This window comes from Diadema antillarum, unplaced genomic scaffold (assembly GCF_040938485.1).
Source record: "Diadema antillarum isolate AM-2024a unplaced genomic scaffold, OU_Dant_1.0 scf00000072, whole genome shotgun sequence".
Classification (NCBI taxonomy): Eukaryota; Metazoa; Echinodermata; class Echinoidea; order Diadematoida; family Diadematidae; genus Diadema; species Diadema antillarum.
Window position 1 is genome coordinate 390,593 of NW_027270961.1, and position 23,513 is coordinate 414,105.

The following is a 23,513-nucleotide window of genomic DNA, read 5'->3' on the forward strand; positions in this document are numbered from 1 at the left end:
CAAATGTAGGTATGTGTATACGTGTGAATGTGTGTATGTATGAATGTGTCCATACACTTCAATACATGTATGATATGCCAGTGTGCATGGTGCTGTTATTATTTAGATGTTTAAAAATGTCATTTCTGATTTTAAAGAAATGTGCTTGTTGTATCTTTAATGTCACTAATGCTGGACTTGTGGTATTCTTATTTTCAGACATATAAGTATTTGTTTACCCACATCAACCAAACCAACGTCTGTGCCCTCATCAACAGCTTCCTCGTCGTTCTCTTCTTAATAATTGTCAAAGAACTTCAAGACAGGTACAAAGACAAGTTGAAGTTCCCCCTCCCGACTGAACTCTTTGTTGTAAGTATTAAATCACATCTCTTTCATTCATTCAGTCGACATCAGAGACTCCAACTCTCCCGTTTTCGACGGGAGATCTCCCGCCGAAAACCCATTTTTGCAAAATCTCCCGTTCTCCCGCCCTGGCTCTTTGTCTCCCGTTGGAAAGGATTTCTTACTTATTTCTATCGTACTGTATGTTGAAAAAATAAGCCTTAGATAGCACCAGAGAACATCTAGAACCCTTGGAACTTCGCGCTTTGCACACATCAAGTTGGAGTCTCCCGTTTGCTAGGGGTTTCAGGCGGGAGAATCTCCAGATCAGAAGGTGCTTTGGGTTTGAGTCTCTGTGACATCATTATGCGACCTTTGTCCAATATTGTTTGAGTTTAAACGATGAAGTGTACCAGAGTGCCAGACTTGTACATGCTCCAATGCAGATAAGACCAAAAGAATTCCTTGTAGATTCTTTAGAGAGGTGCGAATTATCTAACCTTTGTCTTGTACCAGTGCTATTTTTGTACTGTGGTGTTTTGCCGATTGTTCATGCCGAACACTTTTAATGAACTGTAGCTTGGGGCTGTTAACAGGTTTTTTTTTTTTCTTTTTTGTTATGAAGATGTGTTGTAAATAATAAACTTAAATGAACTATTTAAAAACTAATGGCATGCAAATATCACTGTAGATATATTGAATTTTGTGCAAAATACTTTTAGCCGCAAAATCTTCCATAAACAGGTGCAATGCACATATGACATTATCCCAACATGAAAAAGTAGTATTGTGAAAGTTTTGTCTTTCACAAAAATTTGTGTAAGAAGCATGCTGAGATTCATTATAAATACTGATTTTCTAACTGAAAAGTAGAATGTTGACAAAAACTCTCTTTTGGCAATTAATATTGTTACTTTTTTCATTGTTCTCTGTGTGTTTGTTTGTTTTTTGTGTGTGTGTGTGTGTGTGTGTGTGTGTGTGTGTGTGTGTGTGTGTGTGTGTTTTACAAGGACATGATAGTTTATAGGGAAACAAATTCCAGTAACCCTTATGTATTTTGTTTGTCCCAGGATATGAATTTGTCCAATCACTGTTTTTTGGTGGATCTCATGTGTACTGTAAAACATGATATTTTCGCGGCATGAAATTTTCACGAATTGGAGCCGACGGCCTTTTTGGCGGCATGAAATTTTTGCGAACTGCCACTGGCATTCAATGCATATAGTGTAGATAAGAACTTTCGCGTGCATTTTAATTTCGCGAATCATGGCGCTCGCGAAATTCGCGAAATTAAAATGCACGCGAAAATTCCTCGTTTTACAGTACCTGGTATATCTTTTACTTTGAGACATTTCCCGAGTGACTGCATACTGTTAGAGAACCTTCGCTGTGGAGAGTGAAGTCTCTATAACAAATCTATGATGTAGCACATTCTTTGCACCCATTGGGAATGTTCTGTGACCCTGTTTACAGGCTCAGCCGGCCTTCCTTTTACTGTAAATGCTCAAAAGGCCAAATGTGGTACGGTACCAAAAACGGCTGTGCATTTGGCCAAGCTCTGGCCAAGCTCTGCATTTGGACAAGCTTGGCCTGGCCTTTTCTCACTGTAAACGCAAACTGGACCAAATGCGGTACCACATTGCAACATGCGTGCTATCAATAATAATCATTTGTTTACAAGCATAGCGCCACTACGACAAAATATTGTAAAGTTTGATTTTAAAGCCCGGGCCCAGCCCTCTACTGTAAACGGACAGAATTGCGGGGCTGAGTACCACAATTGAGGCCAGGCTCGGCCCAGCCCTGCACTGTAAACAGGGTCTGTGTGATCATCAGTAGATTCTTAACATTGTAATGTGGAAATGGGTTTTTCACGCAATTGTAACAGAAACAGAAACTAAGATATCTCTGTGTTTTCATGCTGATTTGTTCTTCAGATAATTATGTCCACTGTAGCATCCTACACTGGAAATTTGTCGAAGAAGTATGGCATGCCCATCGTCGGGGAGATCTCGTCCTCGTAAGATACCACTTAAAGTGTCCTTTCACACAAGTTAACAGTTTTATTGAATATTTCCCCTAGATGTGTGTTAGAAATCTCACCCTTCAAAAACTTCCTATTCAAAAACCCAGGTATACCGGTACGTACCAGGATAGGTAATAAGAATCTATGATAAGTGAACAGCATTGCCTAATAATTGTCTTACATTTCATTTTAGAATAAAACAATCCACTCATTATTTGCCATTTATTTGATACTATTATTATCTTTTTCTGTTGTGCATAATTTGTCAATTAATGATATTTTTAAGAAGCTCCTGTCTAGCAGGTTTGCTGTATGATCAGGGTTTGGTAGGGAAAAGCAGCAGTAGTTTTCACACTGTGTTTCTGCTTGTGTATGTTAAATTTAATGTATTGAATGTATATTGAACTGTAATATTGATTGTGCATGTGACTTTTCCATTTATGTACATTTATATTAGAAGAGTATTGAATGTTTATAGTTGAATGTTAGTAACATACTTTTATATTAGAAGAATATTGAATGTTTATAGTTGAATGTTAGTAACAACCAATCATATGACTTTTCCACCTGTTGCTGCGCTGCTGCTGTCTCCTTGGCAGGTCTCTTCCAGCCCCATTCATTCCGCCCATGCAGTACGCCCACATCATCATGAGTGATGCTTTCGTCATCGCCATCGTCGGTTTCTCCATCTCCGTCTCCCTCACCGTCATCTTCGCCAAGCGCAACAAGTATGAGATGTCCTCTAACCAGGTAAGAGGCACAATAGGAACAGGTCCTGCTCCTAGCAGAGAATTCCAGTGGTTCAAATATAGTTCAGCTGCAGAAGTTCTAAAAGTTGAGGATTCTTAATGTGGAATGAAGATGGAATTTTTTCCTATTATAATGATGACGATTTTGATTATTGTTGTTGTTGTTATTATTGTTCTTATCATTATAAGTGTTTTATTATTATTATTATTATTATTATTATTATTATTATTATTATTATTATTATTATTATTATTATTATTATTATTATTATCATCATCATCATCATCATTGTTATTATCAAATCACTATCATTAATATCATTATCATCATTATAATTAGTAGTAATAGTAGTAGTAGTCGCAACAGCAGCAGTCATAATTGAAATAGTTTAACAAGATTAAGGTATTTCAAGTTGAGGTAAATTCAGAAGACTGCGTAAATGTAAAATTGCCTCAGAAAATTACACTCAGGTATTTAATGTTTAATTGTTACTAAAGATGTAAATTTATGATGCAGAATGATTTATTTTCTTATTGAGAAAGAAAAGAGAGATGAAATAATACCTTCTGAGAGTCAAAGTGTGATAGGCTTCAAAGGCACTTGACAGTTGCTGGGTTACCCAGCTAGGCAAGCGGGGAAAAAACTTTTATGTCGCCGTACTTGAGAAATTCACGGTGTTGTAATGCTGAGCCCATATTTCATTTCTCTTTGTGTATACAGTAGAAGGAAGAAAACAGAACACCACTTCACTCTCAGAGAGAAATATAGATTGCCTGATAATCTATTACAGTTGAATTCTCATCCATTTCTCACTTTCATTGTGTTTGCCCATTTTCAATATTTGTCACAAGTATCGTGCACCACTGTTGACATTTAAAAGTTCTTGCATCAGACATTAGCCGTGGCTATTGATTTCAACGGAATTGTTTAAATTAGCAAGTGCAAAGGGCATATTTTTTCCCATACTCAAAACTGTCCCTTATCTTATTTTTGGTCCTTGTGAATAATGTGAGTAGCGTGTAAAAATCCTGACTGCTTTGCCTTGAATGAGTCAAGAGTATTCAATATGGCAGCCAGGTGGGGTGTGTTTTGCATGATTGTGCCTTCAGAAAAGTCAGATACCAGATGCTACATTTAATATGAAAATTGATCCCTCAAGCAACAGGTGGTGTCAAATTTTCAAAATGTGATTTTTTTTCTATTTATATCATAGCATCAGAGAATAGACAATGTAATATTCTAATTAGTCAATTTTTGAAAAGTCATTTTTTTGCCTCTCGAAGTTGAAGCATGTGCACCTGTGTTGTTTTCTGTCAAGAGGGTAAGGACAGAGTTACAGGAAAATTATCAAATTAACAGGAAATGTAAAGAAGTAGTTGACATGATGCAGGTGGTCCCAGGTAATCTGCAGATTTCTTTTTTCATGCTGCTTCATTTTACTTCAGCTGTGCTTTATACATGACACTTGATTACAGGCCAAAGTTACTAATCACCCAAACGTCAGTAGTGTCGCAACTGATGAGGCCAACACTGGTACAGAAGTCAACGGCAGATATTTTGTAATGTCACCTTGTATTTGACTGTCAGATATTCCTGTTTTAAGAGGCATCCAGTATGACTAATATTGTTCTTGGCATTGTCAAGTTTCTGGTATGCAATTGATGTTGTCTTCCCTAATTATTCCCTCTTCCTCGGGGTAGGAGCTACTTGGCTACGGTGCCAGCAATGTCCTGTCTGGGTTCTTCTTCTGCTACCCTTGCTCTGGATCCCTGTCTAGGACACTCCTGCAAGACCTGGCTGGGGGCAAGACACAGGTGAGGGGGAGGGGCCAATGAGGGGGGAGGGGCCAGTGATGGGGAGGGGCCAATGAGGGGAGGGGCCAGTGATGGGGAGGGGCCAATGGAGGGGGAGGGGCCAGTGATGGGAAGGGGCCAGTTATGGGAGCGGCCAGTGGATGGACTGGGCGTCAACTGACCTTTGACATTAGATGACAGCTTTGATTTCGTGTATCCAGTTCTCACATTGATTTTTTTTCTTCATGTCTATTTTTGAGTTTGCTTGCTGTATCTAAGAGCCCCCATTACATATTAGCGTGCCAAGTTCAGGAATACTAATTATCGTGCACAAATTTAGCAATTTCCTGAAAAAATTCAGATGTTCAAAATCACTTCCCATTAATCAGGAGATAACTGTCACAATTGTCACACAACTCATTGAGGCTGAGCTGATTTTGCTATAACACATATTTTCCATAGACGCCTGCCAGAGTATACTCAGGACTAGTCTTCAACGGGTTAAAGCCTGATGAAATGTTGGTTAAATTAAATCCCCTGTGAGTTTCTTCAAGCTAGAAATCAGGCAAGGTCATTTTGGGGAAGTAGCATAATTTTTGAGAGCAGCAAATATGGCATTGTCTCTCCTGTTTAATCATTAAAATTACTGCTGCTTTGTGGTTAGAATTGCAAATCAGAAAACTAAAATTATCAACGTGTGGATGAATCGGGTATATAACCCTGATTTGCTCTGCATCCTTCTCAAATATAAGGCTTCTTACTGTTGGATCTCAAACTTTAGCAAATTGAATGAGGTAGGATGAGATCTTTTGGTTTTCTATTTTCATATGTCTTTATAATTGTATACATAGTTGAATGTTTCAAAAAGGAAAGATAAATGCTTCCCGAGTACAATTTAAATGAGACTTTAAAGGGTCCTGCTTACCATTGGGAGCAGTGATTTTAAAAATGTTCAAGATATCACTTTTGATGCATGTGTGTAGGTCAGTTGTATCACAAAACATCATACCATATAAACATTTCGCAATAAAACTTTATATGAGGAGATATCACTCTTTTTCTCACTAAACCATAACTATGGATGGTTTAGTCTAGAAACATTTCTATTATAACTATGGTTCACATTTTGTATATTAAAAAATACTTAACATTAGTTATACTGATTCCATTTTTTACATTGGCTGTTCGTATCCCTAACTCATATTTTAGAACTGTTTTGAAGCACTATAGCTGACTTTTTGTTTTATCTGCAAATGGTAAATTATGCCTTTAAAGTTCATTGCTCTTATTTTGGTAATTCCTTATGGGTTTTATATGCAATTGCTCCTAAAGTGGGGATTGTTATTGAGCATCTTTGATATCTGCTGAAGACTTCATTCATTGTCAAGCTTGTTTACAAATGTGGGTACATTAGACAGACTTACTTGTTCTTCAGGGCATATAATGATGTATAATTGCTCAGTCGCTTGTCAAAATTTCATTCCCAATGTATTGTATTTCTATTCCTACTTGATTGCCTTATACATCTTTTTAATTGATTGTATCAATTTTTTGTATGTTTTTGTACTTTTTTTTTCTAAGTTATTCTTTGGAAGTTATTTTGGTCTGTTTTCTCCTGATGTATATGTCAGAGCTATACATGAGCCTTTAAGGCTCTTTCCTCAGTTTGTTTGATGAATAGGCAGGCTAATAATGCGGCCAGTAGAAGGGGTGTACCCCCAATATCCTTGGTTGTGAAACCACAAGTATCGCATAGCAGCATGTGTTTGAAGACATATGTCTCTCTCGATATCTTCCCCTGTCTTCAGATTGCTGGCATAATTTCAACAATCCCGATCCTCCTGGTTCTCTTCCTGCTGACTCAGTTCTTTGAGGCGCTTCCCGTGGTAGGTGACGTCTCCAGGAGAGATTGACCTTCAAAGAAAGACAGCTCTTTATCAGAGGCATTTAGAGGAAAGCAATATATCAGTCAAAATTTTAAAGGAAACAGATAGACTGTTGGTAGTAAGGTGTACTTAATGATGATTGCTTTCATATAAAATCATGGCTTCTAACAGGTGCCTCAATCAACCTTGAAGAGCTACCATCAAGTTTGTTTATAGAATATTTTGTATGTTTTTATGCATAAAAATTAACACAATATATTTTCTTTTAATGAAAAAAGTGTTCCTATTTTAGAACCCAAACAAGAGTTTTGCCCTTATTCATTGATTCATTATTTATTAAGGTTTGCAGAGGTTGTTACAGACCTTGGTCGTAGTATCCACATATTTCACATAGTTTTGTATTTGATGACAAAAAAAAACCAAAACAAAACAGCAAAAAAAAAAAAAAAAAATCCACACACACACACAAAACGTATAAGACTGATATAAAAACCTGCAGTTTTTAGCTCACCTGAGCCAAAGGCTCTAGTGAGCTATTGCGATCGCCCTTCGTCCGGCGTGCATCGTGCGTCGTACGTCGTGCGTCGTACGTCGTGCGTTGTGCGTAAACTTTTTACACTTTCATCTTCTTCTTGAAAACCCCAAGACTGATTTTCATCAAACATGGCAGGTAGCATCCCTAGGGGGTTAGGAACTCAATTTGTTAAAATGGGCACCATGCCCCACCCAGGGGGCCCCCAAGGGGGCCCAAACCCCCAAAAATTAAGGAATCTGTAAAAATCTTCCTCTCTAGAACCAAAAGTGATAGAGCTAAGTTAATACTATGAGTTAGTACATTGATGACTGTAGTTTCAAGTTTGTTCATGGCAGAATCAGGGGTGCTCCCCTTGGGACCCAGGGGAGGGGGGTGAGGAGGGGTCCTAATGGGGCCTAAATTGTACATTTTTATCTTCTTCTTGAGAACCCCATGACCCATTTTCACCAAACTTGGCAGGTAGCATCCCTAGGGGGTTAGGATCTCAATTTGTTAAAATGGGCACCATGCACCACCCAGGGGGCCCCCAGGGGGCCCCAAACCCCCAAAATGAAGGAATCTTTTAAAAATCTTCTGTAGAATTAGAAGTTGTAGAGCTTAGATAATACTATGAGTTAGTACATTAATGACTGTAGTTTCAAGTTTGTTCATCTCAGGAGATCCAGGGGTGCCCCTCTTGGGGCAGGGGGGGGGGGGGGGGTTGGTTGGGAAGGTCAAATAGGGGCCTGAATTGTACATTTTCATCTTCTTCCTGAAAACCTCATGATGTATTTTCGTCAAACTTGGCAAGTAGCATCCCTAGGGGGTCAGGATCTCAATTCATAAAAATGGGCACCATGCCCCACCCAGAGGGCCCCAGGGGGCCCCAATCCCCCAAATTAAGGAATCTTAAAAAATTTTGGCCCTTATTGTACATTTTCATCTTCTACTTGAGAATGCCTGGTCAAATTTTGGTAGAGCTGTGAATAATTTAGATTAGTGACTGTGTGAAAGGTGAACTTGCGATACTCAGGTGAGTGCTAGACCTGCGGGTCTCTTGTTTATTTGTTTAAAAAGTTGAATTTCTTTTTTTTTTATGATGCTAGTCACAAATTAGGATCATACCTTTGAAGTTCAAAACATTAGTTTGAAATTTTGGTGAAATTCAGTCGAAACTTGATTATAACCCACATGCAAAATTTATTTATAAGTATTCTAAACGGTTGTTTTCTCTTACTCCTCTTCACAGACCAGCATACAGCTCATGAAATCAAATTCAATGTCAAGGTGGGGAAAGCTACCCTTTCAAGATCACTTATTTGTTATTAATATCATCAATGATTTGGTTGTTATCGTTATCATCAATGATTTGGTTGTTTTATTTTACATCAAATTCACTTACTAACTTTTCTTTCATTTCATACTTCTTGTCACCTGTTTGTACAGGGCTGTCTGGCAGGGATTGTTGTTGTGGCACTCAGGGGCATGTTCAGACAATTCAGAGATATCAAAGAATTGTGGAAATTCTCCAAGATCGATTGTGTAAGTAGTCAAGACACAGTGTTTTACCTGGTAATGGGTGTGTGTTGTTGTTTCACTTGACCACTTAGCGCTGAAGGCATTTTGTTGTCAGACTTGTAACTTGTATCTTATATTAAAACATGAATTAGAATTAATATGAAGTTGATCAGAGGCTGTGGATAGCATCTCAGAGTTGCCAAATCTCCCAGATTCTTTAGGAGGCTCCCTGAAACTTGAAATTGCTCTTTGTGTCCTGAAAGTAGAATACAAAGTCTTCCTTGATTTAGGTATTTTCTTGGTGTATTAAAGGAGACCTGTGGATGATTTTCAGACTTTTACATTTCAATTACTATAGATTAGTAATGCTAGGTACAGAGTGTAAGAATGTACAGTGATTGGGATGAGGAATAAGAATATTTTCAAAATTATATAATTCATCTGGACTTTCCCTTTAAAATGCAGGTTACACACAAGTATCTCCTGATTTCTCATTGGAAAACCTGTGATTTTGATAAATGAATGTTTGCCATCTGTTTAAAATTTCGGAAGTTACATACATCGCTGGAAAAAGTTAAACAGATATAGTAACCATTCGGTCTGCATTGATGATGACTGTCTTTGTAGATCTCAATGCATCCAATTCCAACCCCTTCCAAAAATAGAAAAAGAGAAAAAAAAAAGGTCATTTGTACTTCCTGTCGTAGAAATTAATTATAATTTATCCGAGAATGCATGATGTATCGTAAATATGCATTAAAGCATCTGTGTTTACTCAGCACTTGCGAAATCCAAATATTGAAATGGCAATTATGCCACTAATTTCATTTATGTGTACATTGTATGAAAGGAGCACATGGTTCAATACATCATCATTTCTTCCTAATTTTTCACCATCTTATCTGTAGATGCTGTGGATAGTGACATGTTCAGCCGTCATACTGCTTGGAGTAGACATAGGTCTTGGTGTCGGAGTGGCTGTTGCCATCTTTTCTATCGTCATACGCACACAGCGACCAAAATGTTGCATTATGGGAAACATCCCAGAAACAGATATCTACCGGGATTTGAGCTACTATGATGCAGTAAGTGACCCCTGTGTGTGTGAGTGCGTGTGTTTATGCCTCCTATTGTGTGTTTGTGTGTGACGGGTTTGTGAGTTGTATGTCACCTGTTGTGTTTATATATGTGACACGCCACAACAAAAGGATCCTAAAGACGCTGGTGGCTGAGCCGAAAAAATCGAGTTTGAAGTCAGATGATCAAAATTGGTCAAAACGATCGGATTTCTGTTTTTGACATAATTTTATAGTCTAATGTATCGTCTGTCATCTGCCGAAATTTCGAAGCTAAATGATCAAAGGAAAGGCAAGAAATTAGCATTTTTCTGGGCCATGATTTTCCAACTTCACAACAGAACAGAAACTTGTCCGAAGATTTGAATTTAGTGTCACAGCTAGACTTCGCCCCTAGCAATGAGGGAGTGATCGTATTGGTCAGTTCATAGCATCTTGATTACTGATTGGTAGACCGGTGGCGCTAAACTTGAATGAACATCGCGGAGGTTGCTAATCTGAGCATACCTTCTATTGTCAAGCGGTGAAAACCGTCTTGTCTCCCCTTGGTCATGATAGCGTCTGAAGGAAAACTTTGAAGGTGGTTTTCTCGAAATTCTGATTTCCTGAACCAATCGATATGCGATATATCCCCAACCAAGTACTTTTATGAGTTGTGTTATTTATGGAAGTAAAGTGGAAGAGTAAGGGAATAATGTCATGTCATCTACAGAAAATTGTCCTCCCCTGACTTTCGGATCCTTTTGTTGTAGCAGGTCACATATAATCATTGGTGTGGGTTTGTGTGTGCGTGACCCTTATGTATTTGTGTGTGTGTGCGTGACCCTTATGTATTTGTGTGTGTGTGCGTGGCCTGTTCTGCAGGCATGATTATGTGTGACTGATCGTGATGTGTTAGTGTTTTGTTTATTTTCTAGATTTAATCAATGTGGTGTTGTGTGTGGGTATGTGAAATTAAACATACACATGTATGATGCATACCTGTTACGCTATTAGCTTGTGGGTTTTAAAAACATATTGATAATTATCTAAATGGCAAATGCTTATGTTTGCTATGTATTTGTAAGTCAAAAAATGTGTGATCAGTCGTCAGATACTGTGGTTCTGTATGTCTTTCTTGTAGCTTTGTCATTGTCCTGGTAGCACCAATACCCTCTTAATGCTAATACATTTCCTGCCACACCATTTGCAGGCTGTGGAAATACCAAGTATCAAGATCTACCGTGTGAATGCTCCAGTCTACTTTGCCAACGCTGAATTCGTCAAGCAGCGCATGTACTCACTGACTGGCATCAACCCCCCTAAGATTCTACAGGAGAGGGCCAAGGAAGAACGGAAGGAAGCAAGCAACCAGGCCAAGTATAACAAAAACAACAAGAACAGCAACAACAGGGATTCCACGCCAGAAGATGGGCAGGAGTTACAGACAGTGGTAAGTAATCTGATCTTGTTGGACTTGAGACTTTGTGGCTGTGAGTAACAAATGGTGCGATCTGTTGGTGTGGATATCACAGCATTATTACCTTTTTATGCCTCCGCCAAGAAGTGGTACCGGAGGCATTATGTTTTCGAGTTGTCCGTCCGTCCGTCCGTCCTTCCGTCTATCCGTAATGAATTTTGTGGACAGGGTAACTATCAAAACCTTTTGAGGTATCCTAATGAAACTTGCCATGTATGTGTATTAGGGGGTGAAGTTGTGCCTATCAATTTTTGGGTGCACATGCTCAAGGTCAAAGGTCAATAGGTCAAGGTCAAGTACATGAAATTTCACTATTTCCACCATATCTATGCAATGCCTGAAGATATTTTCTTGAAACTTAGTGTATACATATATTACCCAATTAAGATTCTCTGGTGAAAGTTTGGGTCATGAGGTCAAAAGGTCAAGTAATAATATTAAAACTTCACCTTTTTTTCTCTGTACCTTGGAAATTGTTTAAGGTATCTTCATGGAACATAGTATATATACATGAACTGACTAGCAGTGATTATCTAGAGAATTTAGGGTTCATGGGGTCAAAGGTCAGGGGTCAAAGGTCAAGGGCAACACTTCAAAATTTAACTATTTCCGTCATGTTTATGCAATGCCAGCAAGATTATTTTTTTTTACACTTGGTGTATGCATGTATAACCTAATAGAAATTCTGTGGAAAGTTTTTGTTTTTGTTTTTGCCTCAAAGGTCAAAGGTCAAAAGATCAAAGATCAAGTGAAAGTGCTGAACTAAGTTTTTCCTCCATATCTCGGAAGTGGCTCAAGTTATCTTGAAATGTACTACATATTTATGCATGTTTTGCCTGACAGTGATTATCTTATGAATTTTAGGGTCAAAGGCCAGATGAAAATGGTAACAATTTACTATTCAATACAGAAATTGCACTTTTTCTCCATACCTTGAAAATTACTCAATGCCTAAATGTATGAATGGGTCAAAGTCAAGTTAAAGTTCTTAAATCCCCAAATACATGCTCTCCTATTCATCCAATTAAACCTAGGTCAAGGAAGGTGAACATTCCAACACATTTGTGACAAACTTGTCATTTTAATATTTTGCCAATTTTGTGAAAATGTAATCACACATTGTCCACATGTACATTGTACTATCTAGACCTATTAGGAGAATCATGCATTATGGCGGAGGCATACCAGTCGCCATAGCGACATTTCTAGTTTTTTCTGATTTAGTTTGCGCCTGCTTTGCTTTAAAACTCGTATGAACATGTACATAGCGATCGAAGCTGAGCTCGAGTAGATTTCTGTGTTCGCTGACCCCAGTCATCCCATTCAAGCGCCTGGTTTCGTGTAAAACAAAAGAGTCTGTAAGCCCATCAGCGCATGCTCTATTCATACCTCGCACTCGATCGATATTTTCATTGTTTGATGGCACATGTAATTGACCATGGTAAGGGGATACATGTACCGCTTGACTGCTTTTACTCAGGTGGATTACCAACCTGTCCGTTCTCTGTCGACGGGCAGAAAGAATCTAGTTTTGGGGGCATTTAAGGCACTCAAAGAATTGCAGAAGGAACAGGTTAAAAGACTATCAAACTCATTTATACTACAAAGTGTTTAAAAAAATGAAACAGGTGAACCATAAACACTATTCTAGTAAACTTTGTTGATCTTTCACATGAACAGTCAGCGGATGTGAAGACCAATGATGATATTGAGGATGAGACAGAAATTAACACGGAGGCCATCACACCCCAGAACAGCTCCCTGGAAACTGGGCTCGTGAGGACCAATAACCACCAGAACCACCGCTCCACTTCCCTGGTCAAGACTATCATCATGGACTTTGGAGCGGTCAGTTTCGTGGATGCCATGGGCCTCAGTACACTCAAGGTCATCATCGCCGATTATGAGAAAGTGGACATTGATGTTGTCCTGGCCAATTGTAGAGGTAAATGAGGTATCTGCATTCAGTATTTCATTAGCACAATCAGCACCAGTATCATTCATTTATGTATGAAAATCAACACAATGCTCCAAAAGTCAGAGGACTGTATGTCAAAGATGATAGAACCTGGATTTTTTTTTTGACACCTGTTTATGTCGCAGATGGTAGCCGTGGGTGACCACTCGGCTTAAAACCCTCAAGAAGTTGCAGATTGGAATCTCTGCAATGGACCAGGATATGTCATTTGGGGTGACCGCCTCGAATTGTTAAAGTTTGTCAAACCTGGGAGATCAAGCTCTTCTCTACCTACAGTCAAGATTTGGCGGCTTAGAAGAAAACCGAAATCAAGATATAAGAACTGTTTCTGGACCATTTTTTTTTTTTTTTTACAGGTGCTGTTTTTACTGTGAAATAGAACATGTTTTCACTTATACTTCAGCACAACAGGCCTGAGTGACTCCAATCTTCAACCTATTGAGGACGGTCTGATTTTACTACAACACACATTTCCCATAGTCACCTGCCCGAGTATACTCGGGACTTGTCCTCAAGGGGCTAAACTCTCTTTTCTTCCTTTCTATGAAACTGCATCTCCTAACTCTCTCTTATTTCAACCACTTTTTGAATGGGTTAGGATAGGCCAATTTGAACGAGTTATATCATTTTAGAGCTCAGAGCTTACTCTTTTAAACTGTGTAGAAAAGTGCGTAGCCATTTTCACCTGAGTTTTGTGGATTTTGATCAGGGTGATCTCATGAATGCCGTGACTTTGAGTGATCCAATGCTCTCCCTTTCTGTCACATTCCAGGACCCATTCGAGCTTTGATGTACAAGAGTGGATTCTTAGACCTTATAGGTCTGGATAAAATTTATGTGACTCTGCATGATGCAGTACTGCACAGTGTGGAAAGTGGACACCAACTGGTGAGTCGTTGGGCTAGCCTGACCTTGTCAAACAAATGTGGCATGACTGAAGTACAGGGAACAGTAGCAGGGCTATGGAACAACATCTCCAGGGTCCACAGTATAGTGGGAGTTTAGAAATATATTGCAAATTTGCAATTTTCATCAGTTCTTTCAAAGTTGGGAATTTTTCCCCTTCAACTAGAAACCATTATCTCTTGTTGAGTCCAGATTCAAGCTGTGGTACCTTGTTATATGAACAAACTGTGTCAGATAGTTTTCTTTGTGTGTATGCATATGTGCAATTAATAGTATAGTAACCTACAATGATTACAACTGCCTTGTAGAGAACTAGTAGAGAATCTTGTGCTGGAGTAACTGGAATCGTGGTTAAGATCATGATTTGAAATCTCTATATGAAATGAGGCCTTGTGGCCCTGAGGTTTGTAAATCATACATTTTTTGGAGCCAATATTCGAGGTGGATGAAATGTATCATCCTAACTTGCAATGTAGTCATGTTTTATGCATTTTAACCTTTTCTCTTTTTTTATAGCATTTTATGTGACAATAGCATTAGTCCTGGCTTGAAATTAATGGCATGCAGTGTTGAAACACCAATTAACCTAGTAATATCAGTTCAGTTCAGTTCAGTTCAGTTTTTATTTCTGCATTTCAAAATCAATACAAATCAACAAATCAACAAAATACTTACATAGTCATTTACACAGCTAATATTCGTAACGTTTGGATCTTACATACATTTTCTTTTTTTTTTTCAAGAACGAATATATTGGAATTATGGAGAGATCATTTCATATGATATGAGTGCAACATTTGCGACTGTAAGAAACTGTGTGTTTACACTGCAAAAGTAAAGAATGATTTTGTTTTTGCAATTCAAACAAATGATGCATTGTCAAGTTAATTTGAATTCTGTATTGGATTTCTTAGTTTGTTAATGGCTTTCCAATATGATCTCTCTCCACAGTTATCGTCCCGTCGTTCTGTGCCTGACCCGGCGGCTGTGGTCATGTACCGATTAAACTCAACAGAGGCAGAGGAGAGCCCAGAACTCACGGAAGATGTTGCATCTCCATCTAGTGAGGTCTGAAAGCAAGACTACATACACCAAACAAAGGTCAAAATAAATACCTCTCCAACAATGCTGCACCCAAACAATTAATCCTGAAAACATTCTCTGAGCAAGGCAAGAACTCCGAAAGTCTTGAAGTGCTCTGGTTTGAGAAAATAAGGTGCCTCATTCTCCTCTTTCTCCAAGTTCTATCCTTCATACTCTTGTGTCTAATGTGCCAATATCAAAGTGTGAATAGAGCTACTAGACCTACGCTTATCTATTCTGAAATTTATACGGTGAGTGGTTGTCAGACAGCTGTACTGCACACTTACAGAAAAAGAGAGAGAGAGAAAAAATAAAGGCGCAGAGAGAATGTTTGGCGTGTCCCGTCATCCCGAGAATGTTACAGATGGATGGTGGAAACTTGTTGGAAAACAACCTGAATTCAGATATTTCACCAATATTGCTACTTCAGCAGTTGCAATGTGATTGTACGCTCCAAGAGCTATGTAGAGTGATCACGCTCCATTGAGCAGCAATACTGCCCTCTATTGTTCTCCTAGGTTCACTGTATGGACCATTAACATGCAGACGGGTTTGAAGTAAATGTGAGTTTGGACATTTTTAACAGAATGAAGCATGTGACCCTTGCGTAAGACAAGTACAAGCTATACTTGTATCATTTCTTTTTTGAGGACTGCCTCAGTGTCGGCTGTCACCTGAAGACACATTCATTAACTATGTCCCTTTCAAGACTGTCATCCTGTTGATGAAGCGGGAAATTGCTTATTTTAATCTCTTGTTAAAGATAGTGGAACGAAGTGAATATTTTTCAATTTCATGAAATTCTTGCATCGAGTTGTTATTGCAGCTGGTTGACAAATTGCCCTATATTCATGTAGATTAATTGTCGTAAATCAATTGACATAAATCAGTTGTCAATTGATTGGCAAGCGGTTGCAAAGTGAATATCTGTATCTGTTATTTCAGATGATGGAAAGTGACTTGCTGTAATACACCAAGCTTGAGTCAGATAGAAATAAGATAGAAATATGATTTATATTGCTAGTACTAAGTGACTTTACAAGCATTCCAAAACTGTTGCAAAATAATTGGACAGACTTTATGTGCATGTTTCATTGTTATTTAAATAAACAGCCTTTAGATTACTGTAAAAGTGGACATTTTTGCAGTGTGGAAATTTTCACGGGACCATAAGATGGTGCAAAATAAAAGTGTGCAAATATTTTGGCTTGTTACATGTTCTTCCAATTACTGTTTTGATTCCTTGGAATTTAAAAAAACACACGAAATTCATCTTATCTGGCCAGCGTGAAAACTTACTCGCGCAAAAATACCCACTTTGACAGTACTTAATGCCTCTTGACAGTGACTTAATGTACATCACAAATGATTTTCAAATACGTTTCTTGCTGTGATGTCTGCATTTTTTTGCTTTTTCAATTGCTTGGATTGGAGTATGTATGGAAAGTTATCTTTACTTGCAATATCAACACATTTTCGCTGTTATGACTGGTTTTAGCTGTATGCATGTCACATGGAATATTACCATTATCTCTGCTAGCCTTTATCTATCTTTAGTGTCTTTATTGTCAACATCTTTATTCAACATCTTTTCTTCTCTCTTCTTCATAAATGTCACAAATGTGTAAAAACAGTAAATATGTTTATCTTTTTGAGGTGAATCATCGTTTAAAAGGTGAAGCTGTTGGGTTTTTGTAATAAGCTGACAGTATCTTATGGCAGAATCACACAGAGTTAGAAAAATGATATGTTATTAGCAACATATTTTCAAGACTTTTCTCCAAATGGCTGTATTTGCTTTATGTAAACAGGAATGTGATGTTTTGGGCTAAAACTGAACTACATGATGAGCATGCTATGGCTTAGAGATGCTGCCTTTGAGCATCCTAATCCACATTTTTTTCTCACTTTTTAGTGTTTAGGTTTTGATATCTCTGAAGAAGGAGGCACAGAAATTGTGTACATAGGTGGACTTGAACAAGAGGAGACGTATATAGGAGCTATGAATGTGTTTATCCAAGTTAGCTTCACAAAGTTCTACCTTGGGCCCGTTGCATAAATGTTACTATTATGGTAACTTTGCCATCCAATGGTAACTTCCATGGAATTCTTGATTTTGATTGGCTATTGAGTATTGTTGCCATGGTAGTTACCATTGGATGGCAAAGTTACCATAATAGTAACTTTTATGCAACGGGCCCCTGGTTATTGAGTGAAGCACCGAGTGAAGTCAAACTTTGGTAGGTCCCACTGTTTTCTTCAATTTTTTTTTTTTAAAGCAATAGCGTGAAATGATGACCTGCAGGGGAATAAGTGAAAAATATGCAACTTCCTGTGTACATTTGATGAGAACTGAATGAAATATGCTGGTTGGAAAGTTTGAGTGTGAATGAAATATTTAGAGGGATATGATGGCACAAATGTCTACCAGTAATTTCTGTGCAATCCTCCTTGTCTCATGCAGTAATCCTTTACAACATTCAAATTGTTTATGTCATCAAAACTCCTTCCAATGTTTAATTACCTAGTTCGATGAATGTAATTACCTTGAAAACTGATTTGAATGCATGCATACCTGATGGACAGAAATGGAATTGCGCCAAAGATGTACGGAGCCAGTGGAGTGGAAAATGCTACTATCCTGCATACCAGCGAGTTGTTTCTTTTCATGTGAGTTAATGATTTACACATGACATGATTCATGAACGGTGAGAAGTATTGTGTTAATGATTAATCTGGCACTATAGCTGCCACTTCCTGATCCAAGTTGGATGTAAATCATTTTTATGCAGCAGCTGCACTGTCTCACGTCATTTGTAAAGCACAAAAAGGAGTGAATGACAGTATGCATGTGCAAACAGCATGTGGGCATTATAAAAGATTGCCAAGGGTTGTTTTATTTTATGCATTTACTCTGTGTATTGCTGCGCATTGTCAAAGTATGTGGAAATTATGTTAAAACAGGTATGATTTGTCTAATTTGCTGGTGCTCTACTGAAAGTACATGTATTGCAGGGAAGTTTGGCACAGGGAAACAACTCAGACTAGCAAATGCAGTGGACAATTACCAATGCTGTGATGATATGAAAGACAATATGTGACCCGCTACAACAAAAGAATCTGAAAGTCGGGGGAGGTCAATTTTCTGAAAATGGCATGACATGATTCCCTTACTCTTCTACTTTGATTTCATATATAGCACAACTCATAAAAGTACTCGGTTGCGGAGACCAAAATCGATGATTTTATTAGCGCATGTCAAGTGGTTGAGAAAATCAGAGTCTAGAGAAAAATGCCTTCAAAGTTTTCCTTCCGACGCTATCATGATCAAGGAGGGGAGGCGAGACAGTTTTCACCGCTTGACAATAGCAGGTGATGTTCACAAGCTTAGCTCCAGCGGTCTACGCACGACCAATCAGTAATCAGGATGCCACGCACTGACCAATAAGATCACTCCCTCATTGCTCGGGGCGGAGTCTAGCTGCGGCACTAAATCCAAATCTTCGGACACGTTTCTGTTACATTGAAAGTTGGAAAATCATGGCCCAGAAAAAACGCTAATTTCTTGCCTTTCCTTTTATCATTTAGCTTCAAATTTTAGGCAGATGATAGACAAAACATTAGACTACAAGATTATGTCAGAAACAGAAATCCGATTGTTTTGACCAATTTTGATGACGTGACTTCAAACCCGATTATCTCGGCTCAGCTGTCGGCGACTTTAGGATCCTTTTGTTGTAGCGGGTCACATATGTATGACACTGATGACCATCCGCTGCCATTACATGCTGCCAGTAATAGATTATCATTTCACATTTTTAATTTGTTCCTATGCTGTCATTATCAAAAACTTATGAAGAAAAACCATGAAAATCTATTATGAGCTCTTTCTCTGTCGAGTATTTAGTCTTTTGGAATCACTCGGTAACAAACAAATACCGATATGTTATCCTTTTGTGATCTGGAGCAACTTAGAGATCATGTCAAGTAACTCATATTAAGAAAAGTTTGTGTCTTCTATTGATAAGGCATTTTAATACATCTCAATTCACCTTGATCTCATAATCAATATGACTTAACAAACGAGACTATGATCGGTGAATGTATGTATCAGCTGTTATAAGATCTCTGAGGCTGAGATTACATTGATCATGTTTTAATGATGGCATCACAGCGTCCAGCCAATCAACCTTAATTGTGCAGTACACATGTATTTAGTGTGTGTAGTTTTTGCCCCATCAGTCACAAACTATCTTATCAAAGTACATTCTTCTCTTCACACACCTTTCAAACTCCTGCACTTTTGTCTGGGGACCTTTCTGAAATCAGGTGTGAATTACTGGTACTTAAAGGACAAGTTCACCTTCATAAACATAAGGATTGAGAAAATGCAACAATATTAGTAGAACACATCAGTGAAAGTTTGAGGAAAATTGCACAATCGATGCAAAAGTTATGAATTTTTAAAATTTTTGTGTTGGAACCGCTGGATGAGGAGACTACTACAGTTTGTGAGTCATATGCGTACAACAGTATAAAGAAAATGTAAAAGAAAATTCAACATATTTTCACTTTTTTGGCATAATAAAAGTGCACTTGACTTGCCTCTTTCTAAAGGCAGGGGGAATAATATTACCCATAACATTTGTCGGTAACGAGTCAGGGGAATGTGTACTTTTTTTCAAAAGATGGAATTTTGTGAAATTCTCTTTATATTTTCCTTATATTGTTGTACGCATGTGACATCTAAGTTATTCATACACTGCAGTAGTCTTCTCATCCAGCGGGTACTGCACAAAAACTTCAAAAATTCATAACTTTTGAACGGATTGTCTGATTTTCCTCAAACTTTCAATGATACGTTCTACTAATATTGCTACATTCTCTCAATCCTTATGTTTATGAAGGTGAACTTGTCCTTTAAAGTTGTCATAACATCTTGCAAATCTGAGGAGATTTTCAGAGTCTTTAGTATGGATGGATGTGGTTAGATGTACAAGAGATATTACTTTAGTGAACAAAATGTCTTCCATATACCACAAGAATAATACTTTCCATTAAGACTGTGCATTCAGATCACAAGAGTGATTCTTGTTTATGATTGCAATAATGCTGAACTGTCAGATTTACATTTTAAAGATTATTCTTCAGATAACTGAAGACAATGAAATGGTTGAAAATAAATTAATAAAATGCTTACTTGATGAGAATTTTTCCATCAAGCAAAAATGTTTACCAGTCATTTTTTTATATAAATTACTCCAAAGAAGAATATTAATCTATTTCATTCTTTTACACTGTAGTTGACTCGAGTCAATTTCTTTGTAAAAGCTCAATAATGATGTGCAGTGTGTATAGTGTAATTTCTTGATCCAGCAGTAAAAACTTGAGTGTATTTGGATGCATGAGCTAGATTTATAGATAATGACTGAAACTTTTTTAATGCTATACCTTCTTGCTACCTTGTACTCGCAGCAACCGAGGACCAAGTTACTAGGAGAATATGTAACTTGAACTTAGGCTGTGATCAGCCACACATTGAGGAGAGCCTTTAAGAAATTTATGTGTTAAAGTACAGTGATTTGAGTAAGTCTACTGGCTCAGAGTTTGAAAGCTTTTATTTATAAGAGTCATCTGTAATAAAAACATACCAAAGCAAAGTTGTATATATGCTTTGACATATTGTGCGCGTTATATGTCACAAATCTGGACTTGGCAATTTTTGTCATCAAGAAAACCACAATGAGGATAAAACGAGAAAATGGTACTAAAATTTTTGAGAGAAATGTTAGTGATTTTTCTCCTTTGAGACAAATTGTATAAGCTGTTATTTTTGCGTACAGATATTTTCACGAATGAGGAGGTCAGAGACATTTTCGCCAGATCTTGTTTTGTGAATTGACACCAATGGTATCGTAAATGCAGTATTACCTATAGTGCAACGCGACATTTTTGTGTGTTGTTTAAATTTGCAGTCCGACTGTGATTTCGCGAAATTCGCAAAAATAACCGCTTATACAGTTCATTGCACTAGTTATACAGAAGGCAGATATTTTGTGAGTTGTTAAAGCAAAAAATAGAATTTGACTTGCAATATTAATGAAAAGAAAAACATCACAAATCAAGTGATGTCTGCGGCATTTCATGTAATATTGGTGGTATTGTATTGTATGAAATATGATATTTGCTTCTGAATAAACCTTTTTTTAATTTTGCAGGGGGAAAATGGTCTTATTTGATCATGAGGTTGGATCTCAGTTGACAAAACATTAATACTAGGGTACTTGATCTTGCAGGACCTAGAGGTACAAGTATAATCCCTTTTTCTGTTTGTCTTCCTTATCTCAGAGGAGATAAAATGTATAAGTTTGGTTACCATGGCAACATGCTAAAGAAAGATGTGATCTCACTGTCAGAGATATCAACTGTTACTTTTTTTTTGCACTACTTCCATTTTTTTTTTTTTTTAGTGCAAAAATAAAGCAAATATGATGGAAATTACTTCCCCCCCCCCCCCCCCCAAAGTGCATTACTACACACATGTATTACAGGAAAGATGAAAATACTGTTTTTTTACCAAAAATGCTCATTTTCAGCCCTCAGAATACTACAGATACTAGTTTAAAAGGTTGGCATCCCTCCACTGTTGGTATTGCTGGTCGCTGTTTAAATGTTTCCCCAATTCTCATTGTGGACAGAGGACTTCAATTTGTCCAGGATTCTCAGGTTTTCACTGCACAACTCGAGTAAGTCAGTTTGGTTTGTGAGGCTTTATCTCTGTATGTGAGTCAAAATGGTATATTTAGTCAAGAAATGTATCAAAATGCTTGTGAGTCTTTGAAAGATTATATAACGACCTAGTCAGATCCAGCATTGTGTGGCTGCTCAGTGTGCACTTCAAATGACTTTTTGCTTGTAATCAGGTTGCTATGACTGATCATGCAGTTAACCTGTTGAGGACGGTTTGATTTTGCTACAACGCGCAATTCCCATAGACACCTGCCCGAGTATACTCGGGACTCGTCCTCAACTGGTTAATATACAGTGTCTCCCCATTTAGTATAGGATTTGATAAAGTCCTGCGATATGGCATGTCCTAAAATTCGAAAATAAAGCAAAACATAGATATGGACATTAGGGGTAGCACTGTAGTCATGTTATTTTCATGCTCGAAATCATATTTCATCCAGACAAATACAGAAAACTTGCTGATTTTGTGTGTCGTGTGATGCATTCAAACCTTCTCCCGTTATATATGAAGTACATTGTATGTGTATGATTTGTTTGTTTAGACATGTGAAACTGAGGAAAAACTTTGTCATACAGTAATCAAAGCAGTTTCCCAAAATTTTACGAGGACATTGGGGAGAGCATGGTGGTATTATAAAGAAGAAATGTGCAGACAAACCTTTTCAGTCACTAGTGTTAACCTTTTCATCAGTGGTTATAAGAATACAATCAGTCTCATTTGTAGGACAGTAACAAAACTAGAACCATAGTATGTTGACTTGTATATCTGCTAGCAGGAGGTGAATTTCAGAGAATTGAACAGGTCATCTCATATTTGAAGATACTCTCTTCGGAGAATGTAGATTCTAGCAAGTGCCAAATATTTAAGTCAATTTGTGTCCAGCACGGACTTGTTTGCATTCACACATGTGAAAAATAGAAATGAAATGGATGGTAAAGAAATATTTCCAAAGTAATGTTTAGTTAGATTTGTGTGAAGTTTAAATGTATATATTTGAAATACTGCTACAGTATATGATGGTGCTAAATTTTCTGTAATGACAGTGATTTTTATTTCATTTTTGCTCTTTCATTTACTCCAGTGACAATTTGTTTTTCCACATTTATGGATTATATGTTTACATCAGAAAAAGTTGAGGTGAAGCAAGTATTACAGGAAAGTATTTTGTAATAAATTTATCTTTTGATGGCCGAATCTGGCAAGGGAGATTTAAAATGGATTGTTTCTTTTGCTTGTATATCAGGCCACAACATATGTTTGTTGCGCCACCAAAATTTCAGATTTAAAGATGTTGGTGGCCCAAAATGGACCACCAGGCAACAAATTTAGTGTCAATCTCTTCCTTGACAATAGAAATAGCAGTGTTGAGAACATTTGATGTGGAGAAGTGAACTAACATGGAAAACTATTTTGTTGAAGTGATTTGATTATAGACTGCCTGTCACTTTT

The 23,513-nt window shown here is 37.6% G+C and overlaps 1 protein-coding gene across 1 annotated transcript in view; it reads left to right on the forward strand.

The window, feature by feature from the left end:
• Positions 1-16,234, forward strand: part of LOC139717214 (prestin-like) — a 37,716-nt gene extending 21,482 nt beyond the window's left edge. Inside the window, exons 6-16 of the mRNA XM_071628714.1 lie at positions 199-351; positions 2,262-2,344; positions 2,950-3,100; positions 4,801-4,914; positions 6,702-6,779; positions 8,740-8,835; positions 9,720-9,896; positions 11,080-11,319; positions 13,027-13,291; positions 14,097-14,212; positions 15,182-16,234. Coding sequence (XP_071484815.1) covers positions 199-351; positions 2,262-2,344; positions 2,950-3,100; positions 4,801-4,914; positions 6,702-6,779; positions 8,740-8,835; positions 9,720-9,896; positions 11,080-11,319; positions 13,027-13,291; positions 14,097-14,212; positions 15,182-15,304 — 1,596 coding nt within the window. The 3' untranslated portion in view covers positions 15,305-16,234. The remainder of the gene's footprint in view (positions 1-198; positions 352-2,261; positions 2,345-2,949; positions 3,101-4,800; positions 4,915-6,701; positions 6,780-8,739; positions 8,836-9,719; positions 9,897-11,079; positions 11,320-13,026; positions 13,292-14,096; positions 14,213-15,181) is intronic.
• Positions 16,235-23,513: the final 7,279 nt, after the last annotated feature.